The 15,000-nt window shown below is 40.9% G+C and overlaps 1 protein-coding gene across 3 annotated transcripts in view; it reads right to left on the reverse strand.

The window, feature by feature from the left end:
* The window catches only part of cfap69 (cilia and flagella associated protein 69), a 45,030-nt gene that overhangs the window by 29,078 nt on the left and 952 nt on the right, over positions 1-15,000 (reverse strand). For 2 of the 3 annotated variants that reach the window (XR_013202173.1, XM_077225197.1), the window contains exons 2-5: positions 9,247-9,303; positions 9,109-9,174; positions 8,403-8,512; positions 8,253-8,329 (exon numbers count right to left, since the gene is read on the reverse strand). Coding sequence is in view for 1 of the 3 variants with exons in the window: in XM_077225197.1 (XP_077081312.1) it covers positions 8,253-8,329; positions 8,403-8,512; positions 9,109-9,174; positions 9,247-9,303 (310 nt within the window). In the remaining 2 variants the exon portion in view is untranslated. The remainder of the gene's footprint in view (positions 1-8,252; positions 8,330-8,402; positions 8,513-9,108; positions 9,175-9,246; positions 9,304-15,000) is intronic. The other variant, XR_013202189.1, reaches the window with a different exon arrangement.

Below are 15,000 nucleotides of genomic sequence, written 5' to 3' on the forward strand. Positions count from 1 at the left end.
TATCAATATATCAATCACACAATCTATCAATCTATCAATCACTCAATATATCAATCTATCAATCACTCAATCTATCAATCACTCAATCTATCAATCTATCAATCACTCAATCTATCAATCACTCAATCTATCAATATATCAATCACACAATCTATCAATCTATCAATCACTCAATATATCAATATATCAATCACTCAATCTATCAATCACTCAATCTATCAATCACTCAATCACTCAATCTATCAATCACTCAATCTATCAATCACTCAATCTATCAATCTATCAATCACTCAATCTATCAATCTATCAATCGCTCAATATATCAATCACTCAATCTATCAATCACTCAATCTATCAATCACTCAATATATCAATCACTCAATATATCAATCTATCAATCACTCAATCACTCAATCTATCAATCACTCAATCTATCAATCACTCAATCTATCAATCTATCAATCACTCAATCACTCAATCTATCAATCACTCAATCTATCAATCTATCAATCACTCAATCTATCAATCTATCAATCGCTCAATATATCAATCACTCAATCTATCAATCACTCAATCTATCAATCACTCAATATATCAATCACTCAATATATCAATCACTCAATCTATCAATCACTCAATCTATCAATCTATCAATCTATCAATCTATCAATCACTCAATCTATCAATCACTCAATATATCAATCACTCAATCTACCAATCTATCAATCACTCAATCTACCAATCACTCAATATATCAATAACTCAATCCACCAATCTATCATTCACTCAATCTACCAATCACTCAATCTATCAATAACTCAATCTATCAATATATCAATCACTCAATCTATCAATCACTCGATATATCAATCACTCAATCTATCAATCACTCAATCTATCAATCTATCAATCACTCAATCTATCAATCACTCAATCTATCAATCTATCAATCACTCAATCTATCAATCACTCAATCTATCAATATATCAATCAAACAATCTATCAATCTATCAATCACTCAATATATCAATCTATCAATCACTCAATCTATCAATCACTCAATCTATCAATGTATCAATCACACAATCTATCAATCTATCAATCACTCAATATATCAATATATCAATCACTTAATCTATCAATCACTCAATCTATCAATCACTCAATATATCAATATATCAATCACTCAATCTATTAATCACTCAATATATCAATCACTCAATCTATCAATCTATCAATCACTCAATATATCAATCACTCAATATATCAATCACTCAATCTATCAATCGCTAAATATATCAATATATCAATCTATCAATCACTCAATATATCAATCTATCAATCTATCAATCACTCAATCTATCAATCACTCAATCTATCAATATATCAATCACTCAATATATCAATCACTCAATATATCAATCACTCAATCACTCAATATATCAATCTATCAATCTATCAATCACTCAATCTATCAATCAATCACTCAATCTATCAATATATCAATCACTCAATATATCAATATATCTATCACTCAATCTACCAATCACTCAATATATCAATATATCAATCACTCAATATATCAATATATCAATCACTCAATCTACCAATCACTCAATATATCAATATATCAATCACTCAATCTACCAATCACTCAATATATCAATATATCAATCACTCAATATATCAATATATCAATCACTCAATCTATCAATCACTCAATATATCAATCACTCAATCTACCAATCTATCAATCACTCAATCTACCAATCACTCAATATATCAATAACTCAATCTACCAATCTATCAATCACTCAATCTACCAATCACTCAATATATCAATAACTCAATCTACCAATCTATCATTCACTCAATATATCAATAACTCAATCTACCAATCTATCATTCACTCAATCTACCAATCACTCAATCTATCAATAACTCAATCTATCAATATATCAATCACTCAATCTATCAATCACTCGATATATCAATCACTCAATCTATCAATCACTCAATCTATCAATCTATCAATCACTCAATCTATCAATCACTCAATCTATCAATCTATCAATCACTCAATCTATCAATCACTCAATCTATCAATATATCAATCACACACAACCCCCCACCTCCCCTCACAATCCTATCAATCATAATATCACCAATCAATCAATCTATCAATCACTCAATATATCAATATATCAATCAATCTATCAATCACTCAATTATCAATCACTTATCTATCAATCACTCAATCTATCAATCACTCAATCTATCAATCACTCAATCTATCAATCACTTAATCTATCAATCACTCAATCTATCAATCACTCAATATATCAATCACTCAATCTATCAATCTATCAATCACTCAATATATCAATCACTCAATATATCAATCACTCAATCTATCAATCGCTAAAAATATATATATATATCAATCTATCAATCACTCAATATATCAATCTATCAATCTATCAATCTATCAATCACTCAATCTATCAATCACTCAATCTATCAATATATCAATCACTCAATATATCAATCACTCAATATATCAATCACTCAATCACTCAATCACTCAATATATCAATCTATCAATCTATCAATCACTCAATCTATCAATCAATCACTCAATCTATCAATCACTCAATCTATCAATATATCAATCACTCAATCTATTAATCACTCAATATATCAATCACTCAATCCATCAATCACTCAATATATCAATATATAAATGCCTCAATCTATCAATATATAAATCACTCAATCAATCACTCAATCTATCAATATATAAATCACTCAATCTATCAATATATAAATCACTCAATCAATCACTCAATCTATCAATCAATCACTCAATCTATAAATATATCAATCACTCAATCTATCAATATATAAATCACTCAATCTATCAATATATAAATCACTCAATCAATCACTCAATCTATCAATCAATCACTCAATCTATCAATATATCAATCACTCAATCTATCAATCTATCAATCACTCAATATATCAATATATCAATCACTCAATCTATCAATATATCAATCACTCAATCTACCAATCACTCAATATATCAATCACTCAATATATCAATCACTCAATATATCAATCACTCAATCTATCAATCACTCAATCTATCAATATATCAATCACTCAATCTATCAATCACTCAATCTATCAATCACTCAGTCTATCAATCACTCAATATATCAATCACTCAATCTATCAATCACTCAATCTATCAATCTATCAATCACTCAATATATCAATATATCAATCACTCAATCTATCAATCACTCAATATATCAATCACTCAATCTATCAATCTATCAATCACTCAATATATCAATCACTCAATCTATCAATCACTCAATCTATCAATATATCAATCACTCAATCTATCAATCACTCAATCTATCAATCACTCAGTCTATCAATCACTCAATCTATCAATCACTCAATATATCAATCACTCAATCTATCAATCACTCAATCTATCAATCTATCAATCACTCAATCTATCAATCAATCACACAATCTATCAATCACTCAATATATCAATATATCAATCACTCAATATATCAATCACTCAATATATCAATATATCAATCTATCAATCACTCAATCTATCAATCAATCACTCAATATTTCAATCACTCAATATATCAATCACTCAATCTATCAATCACTCAATCTATCAATCTATCAATCACTCAATATATCAATCACTCAATCTATCAATCACTCAATCTATCAATCACTCAATCTATCAATCACTCAATCTATCAGTCAATCACACAATCTATCAATCACTCAATATATCAATATATCAATCACTCAATATATCAATCACTCAATATATCAATCTATCAATCTATCAATCACTCAATATATCAATCACTCAATATATCAATCACTCAATATATCAATATATCAATCACCCAATCTATCAATCTATCAATCTATCAATCACTCAATCTATCAATCAATCACTCAATCTATCAATCACTCAATATATCAATATATCAATCACTCAACCTATCAATCAATCACTCAATCTATCAATATATCAATCACTCAATCTATCAATATATAAATCACTCGATCAATCACTCAATCTATCAATATATAAATCACTCAATCTATCAATCAATCACTCAATCTATCAATATATAAATATATAAATCGCTCAATCAATCACTCAATCTATCAATCACTCAATCTATCAATATATAAATACATAAATCACTCAATCAATCACTCAATCTATCAATATATCAATCACTCAATATATCAATCACTTAATCTATCAATATATATATAAATCACTCAATCAATCACTCAATCTATCAATCACTCAATCTATCAATATATCAATCACTCAATCTATCAATCACTCAATCTATCAATATATCAATCATTCAATATATCAATCTATCAATCACTCAATCTATCAATCACTCAATCTATCAATCACTCAATCTATCAATATATCAATCACTCAATCTATCAATCACTCAATCAATCAATCACTCAATCACTCAATCTATCAATCACTCAATCTATCAATCACTCAATCTATCAATATATAAATAACTCAATCAATCACTCAATCTATACTCAATCTATCAATCTATCAATATATAAATCACTCAATCTATCAATCACTCAATCGATCAATCACTCAATCTATCAATATATAAATCACTCAATCTATCAATATATAAATCACTCAATATATCAATCACTCAATCTATCAATCACTCAATCTATCAATCAATCAATCTATCAATATATCAATCACTCAATCTATCAATATATAAATCACTCAATCTATCAATCACTCAATCTATCAATCACTCAATCTATCAATATATAAATCACTCAATCTATCAATCACTCAATCTATCAATCACTCAATCTATCAATATATCAATCACTCAATCTATCAATCACTCAATATATCAATCACTCAATCACTCAATCTATCAATCACTCAATCTATCAATCACTCAATCTATCAATATATAAATCACTCAATCTATCAATCACTCAATATATCAATATATCAATCACTCAATCTATCAATCACTCAATCTATCAATATATAAATAACTCAATCAATCACTCAATCTATACTCAATCTATCAATCTATCAATATATAAATCACTCAATCTATCAATCACTCAATCTATCAATCACTCAATCTATCAATATATAAATCACTCAATCTATCAATATATAAATCACTCAATATATCAATCACTCAATCTATCAATCACTCAATCTATCAATATATCAATCACTCAATCTATCAATCACTCAATCTATCAATCACTCAGTCTATCAATATATAAATCACTCAATCTATCAATCACTCAATATATCAATCACTCAATCTATCAATCAATCACTCAATCTATCAATATATAAATCACTCAATCTATCAATCACTCAATATATCAATCACTCAATCTATCAATCAATCACTCAATCTATCAATCAATCAATCACTCAATCTATCAATATATAAATCACTCAATCTATCAATATCAATAAACTGGATTTACCCACAGATGGAGTAACATATCAACACATAAATGAGTATGCTTTGCATAAAGAAATCAAAGTCTATATTAGCATTGTGACATTCAGCATATTTATAAAAGTTAACATTTTTGCGCATTTATTAATCATTATATATTGTGATTCTCATCACTGTCATCGGTTCTTTGTTTTACTCTACAGATCAAAGGTTTGGAAACATTAAGATTTCGGTTTCCATTAAATCTGAAGCAGCACAAAAGTTTTCAACATTGATAATAATCAGAAATGTTTCTTGAGCAGCAAAAGCTCATGTTAGAATGATTTCCTTCTAGCGTGTTCTCTATCACGGAGTGTGTGGGTCCGACGAGAGGAAAGCTGCCTCAACTGAACGGCACAATGCAGAAAGTGACATAACAACAGATTCTTTTCTTTATGTGAGATATAATGGTTATTCTGTGAGTGAGTGAGCTGAAACTCAGAGAGGGGTGTTCAACCGGAGGCCGCAGTTTCAGGACCCCAGTTTTCTGTTACAGTGCCACCTATCGAACTGGATCACCGAAAACACTCATCATTTAACCCCTTTCGTGGCAAAGATCACAGACGGCCCCAGATTATTGTTCAACATTCATTATTCGTTAAAACATCACACTCTTACTTATTTGATCTGGACAAACTGAGCATCATTAGAAATATTTAAAACTCCAGCTTCGATAGTTGACCACTGTTTATGATAAAACTGGTTTGCAGTGACATTAATTTCTTAATTTATGACAGGAGTGCAAAATTATTAATCTGTAACGTTCGTTATTTTGAATAGAAATCATCCCTCATAAAGCAGTCATTCACGTCTTCTCCGGTGTATTTGTGTTCACACACATACAGCATCCGCCAGGGCTCTTAGTCCAATGGTGCACATATTTGGAGAAATAATGATTTTCATGTTCCACTAAATTATGCGATCTGAAGCTCAAACAGTGAACACAGTGAGATATGCCTATGGATCTATCTCTCCTCTTCGTGATTTGCGTCAGTTCTCTGCACTCTCTTATTCGTTATAGAGCTGTCAATCATCTCACGTGGCTGAACGTGACAATAATCCTGCCCTTCTGCATGACACTTCCTCATTCTGACCTCCGTGAAAACAAAGCTAAGACACATCTCTTCACCTGAAACAAGAAGCTAATAAATGCACGATTTCGAGTATATGTGGTTTGTGTGTGATTTTCGATATTTTCATATGAATAAAGAATGTTTACAGTATTGCTAGGCAAGGTGTAGCCATTAGCTGCATATAAAATGCTATATACCATATTTCAACATCTTTTTTTTAAACTTAAAACCATTTTAAACCGCGACCGGAATATGATACAAATACTCGATGGTGGTTTAAAGTGAGCTTTAAGTAAAAGTGTAATATTAATATTTTAAATTGTGTCATGTAGCTTGATGCTTCTTGCTCTAATCCACCTGCCGTAGGAGCTTTTCTATTCCATAATCTTCTTTGTTAATATATATATATTTATTTATTTTCTTCTAACAAGACTTAAGATAATAGGTGGATCTTGATACTATGTACAACCTAAACCAACTGGATCCTTGAACTGCGGTCCTGAAACCGCTGCCGCCGCTATATCATCCAGTTCGGTAGGTGGCGCTGTCACAAAAAACTGGGGTCCTAAAACTGGGTTCCTAAAACTGGGGTCCTGAAACTGGGGTCCTGAAACTGGGGTCCTGAAACTGCGGTCCTGAAACTGCGGTCCTGAAACTGGGGTCCTGAAACTGGGGTCCTGAAACTGGGGTCCTAAAACTGCAGTCCTAAAACTGGGGTCCTGAAACTGCGGTCCTAAAACTGGGGTCCTGAAACTGGGGTCCTGAAACTGCGGTCCAGAAACTGCGGTCCTGAAACTGCGGTCCTGAAACTGCGGTCCTGAAACTGGGGTCCTGAAACTGGGTCCTGAAACTGGGGTCCTGAAACTGGGGTCCTAAAACTGCAGTCCTAAAACTGGGGTCCTGAAACTGGGGTCCTGAAACTGGGGTCCTGAAACTGGGGTCCTGAAACTGGGGTCCTAAAACTGTAGTCCTAAAACTGGGGTCCTAAAACTGGGGTCCTGAAACTGGGGTCCTGAAACTGGGGTCCTAAAACTGGGGTCCTAAAACTGGGGTCCTGAAACTGGGGTCCTAAAACTGCGGTCCTAAAACTGGGGTCCTGAAACTGGGGTCCTAAAACTGCAGTCCTAAAACTGCAGTCCTAAAACTGGGGTCCTAAAACTGGGGTCCTAAAACTGGGGTCCTGAAACTGGGGTCCTGAAACTGGGGTCCTGAAACTGGGGTCCTAAAACTGGGGTCCTGAAACTGGGGTCCTGAAACTGGGGTCCTGAAACTGGGGTCCTAAAACTGGGGTCCTGAAACTGGGGTCCTGAAACTGGGGTCCTGAAACTGGGGTCCTAAAACTGGGGTCCTAAAACTGCAGTCCTAAAACTGGGGTCCTAAAACTGGGGTCCTAAAACTGGGGTCCTGAAACTGGGGTCCTGAAACTGGGGTCCTAAAACTGGGGTCCTGAAACTGGGGTCCTAAAACTGGGGTCCTGAAACTGGGGTCCTGAAACTGGGGTCCTGAAACTGGGGTCCTGAAACTGGGGTCCTGAAACTGCAGCCTCCGGTTGTGCAGGAACATACTACTGGAAACTCACCGATCTGAGACACACAGTCTGTGGCCGCAGCGCAGAACCGCGTCTCATCCGACACTTTCTCCTTCAGGAACGGCAGACTTCAACACAAGCATTAGTTCATAAACACTTCGTTCACAATGGCATATAACGACTTAAGGCGGGAAATCTCACCCGCAGATCTGAAGTAAATCACAGAGGATTTTGGAATATTCCGGGCGATCTGTCACTTTTTCAGCACAAAGGTTCAGAATCTTACATATGTCCGCGAGATCCCTCAAAAGCTTGACATTTTAAGCATTTTAAGGAAAGTGTTTATCACGTCATCATCATCACAATATAATAACAGCAAATTATTCCACAGAGAGCTTGAGGCTTACAGAGCATCACATCATGGAAACCCGTCGGGAAATAATTAAAGCTGGAAATGCTGATTCTCGTGGATGAAGTGAGACTTCAGGGATCGTTTCCTCAGAGGACGCTGACGTCACTAGAAATAATTACTCACTACACACACTACACACACACACACACACACCTGACGTGCTTCCGCCGCCAGCCAATCACAGACAGCTTGGGAACATATTCTCATTTTGTGATTGTTACAATAATAAATAAAAATCAGTAATAAAAATGCTATGTATCATTTTGTGCTGAGTTGATCTGAATAATGACTCTATCATCTTCTGTAGAGATGCTGAGTTTGTCTCATATTAGATGAAGTTTCATCACTGATTCTGTTAATTTCCTGTTGTGAAACAGTCCGTACTGATAAAGGTCAGACTCGTTCTCATTCACACACATACAGAAAAGACAAAATCACATTTACACAGCTTTAAAATGGCATTTTTTTGATTTAGCCAAAATCTTCTAAGGATACAAATCCACGCTGGCATCTTTTTACCACCTTCCTCAAGATGAAAATCTGTCTTTCTTTTAACGACGACTGAAAACAAGAGAGAAACTGAAAAACGAGCCCATAATAATTCAAGCATAATTCAAGCAAACCGAGTCTTACTGAGTGCGGGTCCTGCAGCAGCTGAACGACTCTCGAGAGATCCACGAATCCCACAGCCTGAAAAACACTGCAGTCAGTCAGAATCACCCGAACCGAGTCCCTGACACAGAGTTCGTACAGAGACTCACTGAACCGAGTCACTGACACAGAGTTCAGACAGAGACTCACCGAACCGAGTCACTGACACAGAGTTCAGACAGAGACTCACTGAACCGAGTCACTGACACAGAGTTCGTACAGAGACTCACTGAACCGAGTCACTGACACAGAGTTCAGACAGAGACTCACCGAACCGAGTCACTGACACAGAGTTCGTACAGAGACTCACTGAACCGAGTCACTGACACAGAGTTCAGACAGAGACTCACTGAACCGAGTCACTGACACAGAGTTCAGACAGAGACTCACCGAACCGAGTCACTGACACAGAGTTCGTACAGAGACTCACCGAACCGAGTCACTGACACAGAGTTCAGACAGAGACTCACTGAACCGAGTCACTGACACAGAGTTCAGACAGAGACTCACCGAACCGAGTCACTGACACAGAGTTCGTACAGAGACTCCCCGAACCGAGTCACTGACACAGAGTTCGTACAGAGACTCACTGAACCGAGTCACTGACACAGAGTTCAGACAGAGACTCACCGAACCGAGTCACTGACACAGAGTTCGTACAGAGACTCCCCGAACCGAGTCACTGACACAGAGTTCGTACAGAGACTCCCCGAACCGAGTCACTGACACAGAGTTCGTACAGAGACTCACCGAACCGAGTCACTGACACAGAGTTCGTACAGAGACTCACTGAGAGTTCAGACAGAGACTCACCGAACCGAGTCACTGACACAGAGTTCGTACAGAGACTCCCCGAACCGAGTCACTGACACAGAGTTCGTACAGAGACTCACCGAACCGAGTCACTGACACAGAGTTCAGACAGAGACTCACCGAACCGAGTCACTGACACAGAGTTCGTACAGAGACTCCCCGAACCGAGTCACTGACACAGAGTTCGTACAGAGACTCCCCGAACCGAGTCACTGACACAGAGTTCGTACAGAGACTCACCGAACCGAGTCACTGACACAGAGTTCGTACAGAGACTCACCGAGAGTTCAGACAGAGACTCACCGAACCGAGTCACTGACACAGAGTTCGTACAGAAACTCCCCGAACCGAGTCACTGACACAGAGTTCGTACAGAGACTCACCGAACCGAGTCACTGACACAGAGTTCACACAGAGACTCACCGAACCGAGTCACTGACACAGAGTTCAGACAGAGACTCACCGAACCGAGTCACTGACACAGAGTTCGTACAGAGACTCACCGAACCGAGGCACTGACACAGAGTTCGTACAGAGACTCCCCGAACCGAGTCACTGACACAGAGTTCGTACAGAGACTCACCGAACCGAGTCACTCACACAGAGTTCGTACAGAGACTCACCGAACCGAGTCACTGACACAGAGATCGTACAGAGACTCACCGAACCGAGTCACTGACACAGAGTTCGTACAGAGACTCACCGAACCGAGTCACTGACACAGAGTTCGTACAGAGACTCACCGAACCGAGTCACTGACACACAGTTCAGACAGAGACTCACTGAACCGAGTCACTGACACAGAGTTCGTACAGAGACTCACCGAACCGAGTCACTGACACAGAGTTCGTACAGAGACTCCCCGAACCGAGACTCTGACACAGAGTTCGTACAGAGACTCCCCGAACCGAGTTACTGACACAGAGTTCAGACAGAGACTCACCGAACCGAGTCACTGACACAGAGTTCGTACAGAGACTCACCGAACCGAGTCACTGACACAGAGTTCACACAGAGACTCACCGAACCGAGTCACTGACACAGAGTTCAGACAGAGACTCACCGAACCGAGTCACTGACACAGAGTTCGTACAGAGACTCACCGAACCGAGGCACTGACACAGAGTTCGTACAGAGACTCCCCGAACCGAGTCACTGACACAGAGTTCGTACAGAGACTCACCGAACCGAGTCACTGACACAGAGTTCGTACAGAGACTCACCGAACCGAGTCACTGACACACAGTTCAGACAGAGACTCACTGAACCGAGTCACTGACACAGAGTTCGTACAGAGACTCACCGAACCGAGTCACTGACACAGAGTTCGTACAGAGACTCACCGAACCGAGTCACTGACACAGAGTTCGTACAGAGACTCACCGAACCGAGTCACTGACACACAGTTCAGACAGAGACTCACTGAACCGAGTCACTGACACAGAGTTCGTACAGAGACTCACCGAACCGAGTCACTGACACAGAGTTCGTACAGAGACTCCCCGAACCGAGACTCTGACACAGAGTTCGTACAGAGACTCCCCGAACCGAGTTACTGACACAGAGTTCAGACAGAGACTCACCGAACCGAGTCACTGACACAGAGTTCGTACAGAGACTCACCGAACCGAGTCACTGACACAGAGTTCGTACAGAGACTCACCGAACCGAGTCACTGACACAGAGTTCAGACAGAGACTCACAGAACCGAGTCACTGACGCAGAGTTCGTACAGAGACTCCCCGAACCGAGTCACTGACACAGAGTTCGGACAGAGACTCACCGAACCGAGTCACTGACACAGAGTTCGGACAGAGACTCACCGAACCGAGTCACTGACACAGAGTTCGGACAGAGACTCACCGAACCGAGTCACTGACACAGAGTTCGTACAGAGACTCCCCGAACAGAGTCACTGACACAGTGTTCGGACAGAGACTCACCGAACCGAGTCACTGACACAGAGTTCAGACAGAGACTCACAGAACCGAGTCACTGACGCAGAGTTCGTACAGAGACTCCCCGAACCGAGTCACTGACACAGAGTTCGGACAGAGACTCACCGAACCGAGTCACTGACACAGAGTTCGGACAGAGACTCACCGAACCGAGTCACTGACACAGAGTTCGGACAGAGACTCACCGAACCGAGTCACTGACACAGAGTTCGGACAGAGACTCACCGAACCGAGTCACTGACACAGAGTTCGTACAGAGACTCCCCGAACAGAGTCACTGACACAGAGTTCAGACAGAGACTCACCGAACCGAGTCACTGACACAGAGTTCGTACAGAGACTCACCGAACCGAGTCACTGACACAGAGTTCAGACAGAGACTCACCGAACCGAGTCACTGACACAGAGTTCAGACAGAGACTCACTGAACCGAGTCACTGACACAGAGTTCAGACAGAGACTCACCGAACCGAGTCACTGACACAGAGTTCGTACAGAGACTCCCCGAACCGAGTCACTGACACAGAGTTCGTACAGAGACTCACTGAACCGAGTCACTGACACAGAGTTCAGACAGAGACTCACCGAACCGAGTCACTGACACAGAGTTCGTACAGAGACTCCCCGAACCGAGTCACTGACACAGAGTTCGTACAGAGACTCACCGAACCGAGTCACTGACTCAGAGTTCATACAGAGACTCACCGAGAGTTCAGACAGAGACTCACCGAACCGAGTCACTGACACAGAGTTCGTACAGAGACTCCCCGAGAGTTCGGACAGAGACTCACCGAACCGAGTCACTGACACAGAGTTCGTACAGAGACTCACCGAGAGTTCAGACAGAGACTCACCGAACCGAGTCACTGACTCAGAGTTCATACAGAGACTCACCGAGAGTTCGGACAGAGACTCACCGAACCGAGTCACTGACACAGAGTTCGTACAGAGACTCCCCGAACCGAGTCACTGACACAGAGTTCGTACAGAGACTCACCGAACCGAGTCGCTGACACAGAGTTCACACAGAGACTCACCGAACCGAGTCACTGACACAGAGTTCAGAGAGAGACTCACCGAACCGAGTCACTGACACAGAGTTCAGACAGAGACTCACCGAACCGAGTCACTGACACAGAGTTCGTAAAGAGACTCACCGAACCGAGGCACTGACACAGAGTTCGTACAGAGACTCCCCGAACCGAGTCACTGACACAGAGTTCGTACAGAGACTCACCGAACCGAGTCACTGACACAGAGTTCGTACAGAGACTCCCCGAACCGAGACTCTGACACAGAGTTTGTACAGAGACTCACCGAACCGAGTCACTGACACAGAGTTCAGACAGAGACTCACCGAACCAAGTCACTGACACAGAGTTCGTACAGAGACTCACCGAACCGAGTCACTGACACAGAGTTCAGACAGAGACTCACAGAACCGAGTCACTGACACAGAGTTCGTACAGAGACTCCCCGAACCGAGTCACTGACACAGAGTTCGGACAGAGACTCACCGAACCGAGTCACTGACACAGAGTTCGGACAGAGACTCACCGAACCGAGTCACTGACACAGAGTTCGTACAGAGACTCCCCGAACCGAGTCACTGACACAGAGTTCAGACAGAGACTCACCGAACCGAGTCACTGACACAGAGTTCGTACAGAGACTCCCCGAACCGAGTCACTGACACAGAGTTCGGACAGAGACTCACCGAACCGAGTCACTGACACAGAGTTCGGACAGAGACTCACCGAACCGAGTCACTGACACAGAGTTCGTACAGAGACTCACCGAACCGAGTCACTGACACAGAGTTCGTACAGAGACTCACCGAACCGAGTCACTGACACAGAGTTCAGACAGAGACTCACAGAACCGAGTCACTGACACAGAGTTCGTACAGAGACTCCCCGAACCGAGTCACTGACACAGAGTTCGGACAGAGACTCCCCGAACCGAGTCACTGACACAGAGTTCAGACAGAGACTCACAGAACCGAGTCACTGACACAGAGTTCGTACAGAGACTCCCCGAACCGAGTCACTGACACAGAGTTCGGACAGAGACTCACCGAACCGAGTCACTGACACAGAGTTCGGACAGAGACTCACCGAACCGAGTCACTGACACAGAGTTCGTACAGAGACTCCCCGAACCGAGTCACTGACACAGAGTTCGGACAGTGACTCACAGAACCAAGTCACTGACACAGAGTTCAGACAGAGACTCACCGAACCGAGTCACTGACACACAGTTCAGACAGAGACTCACCGAACCGAGTCACTGACACAGAGTTCGGACAGAGACTCACCGAACCGAGTCACTGACACAGAGTTCGTACAGAGACTCCCCGAACCGAGTCACTGACACAGAGTTCGGACAGTGACTCACAGAACCAAGTCACTGACACAGAGTTCGTACAGAGACTCCCCGAACCGAGTCACTGACACAGAGTTCAGACAGAGACTCACCGAACCGAGTCACTGACACAGAGTTCGTACAGAGACTCCCCGAACCGAGTCACTGACACAGAGTTCGGACAGAGACTCACCGAACCGAGTCACTGACACAGAGTTCGGACAGAGACTCACCGAACCGAGTCACTGACACAGAGTTCGTACAGAGACTCACCGAACCGAGTCACTGACACAGAGTTCGTACAGAGACTCACCGAACCGAGTCACTGACACAGAGTTCAGACAGAGACTCACAGAACCGAGTCACTGACACAGAGTTCGTACAGAGACTCCCCGAACCGAGTCACTGACACAGAGTTCGGACAGAGACTCCCCGAACCGAGTCACTGACACAGAGTTCAGACAGAGACTCACAGAACCGAGTCACTGACACAGAGTTCGTACAGAGACTCCCCGAACCGAGTCACTGACACAGAGTTCGGACAGAGACTCACCGAACCGAGTCACTGACACAGAGTTCGGACAGAGACTCACCGAACCGA

Source organism: Siphateles boraxobius, unplaced genomic scaffold (assembly GCF_051911475.1).
Source record: "Siphateles boraxobius isolate OS27281-9 unplaced genomic scaffold, OSU_SipBor_1 128, whole genome shotgun sequence".
In the NCBI taxonomy this organism is placed as follows: Eukaryota; Metazoa; Chordata; class Actinopteri; order Cypriniformes; family Leuciscidae; genus Siphateles; species Siphateles boraxobius.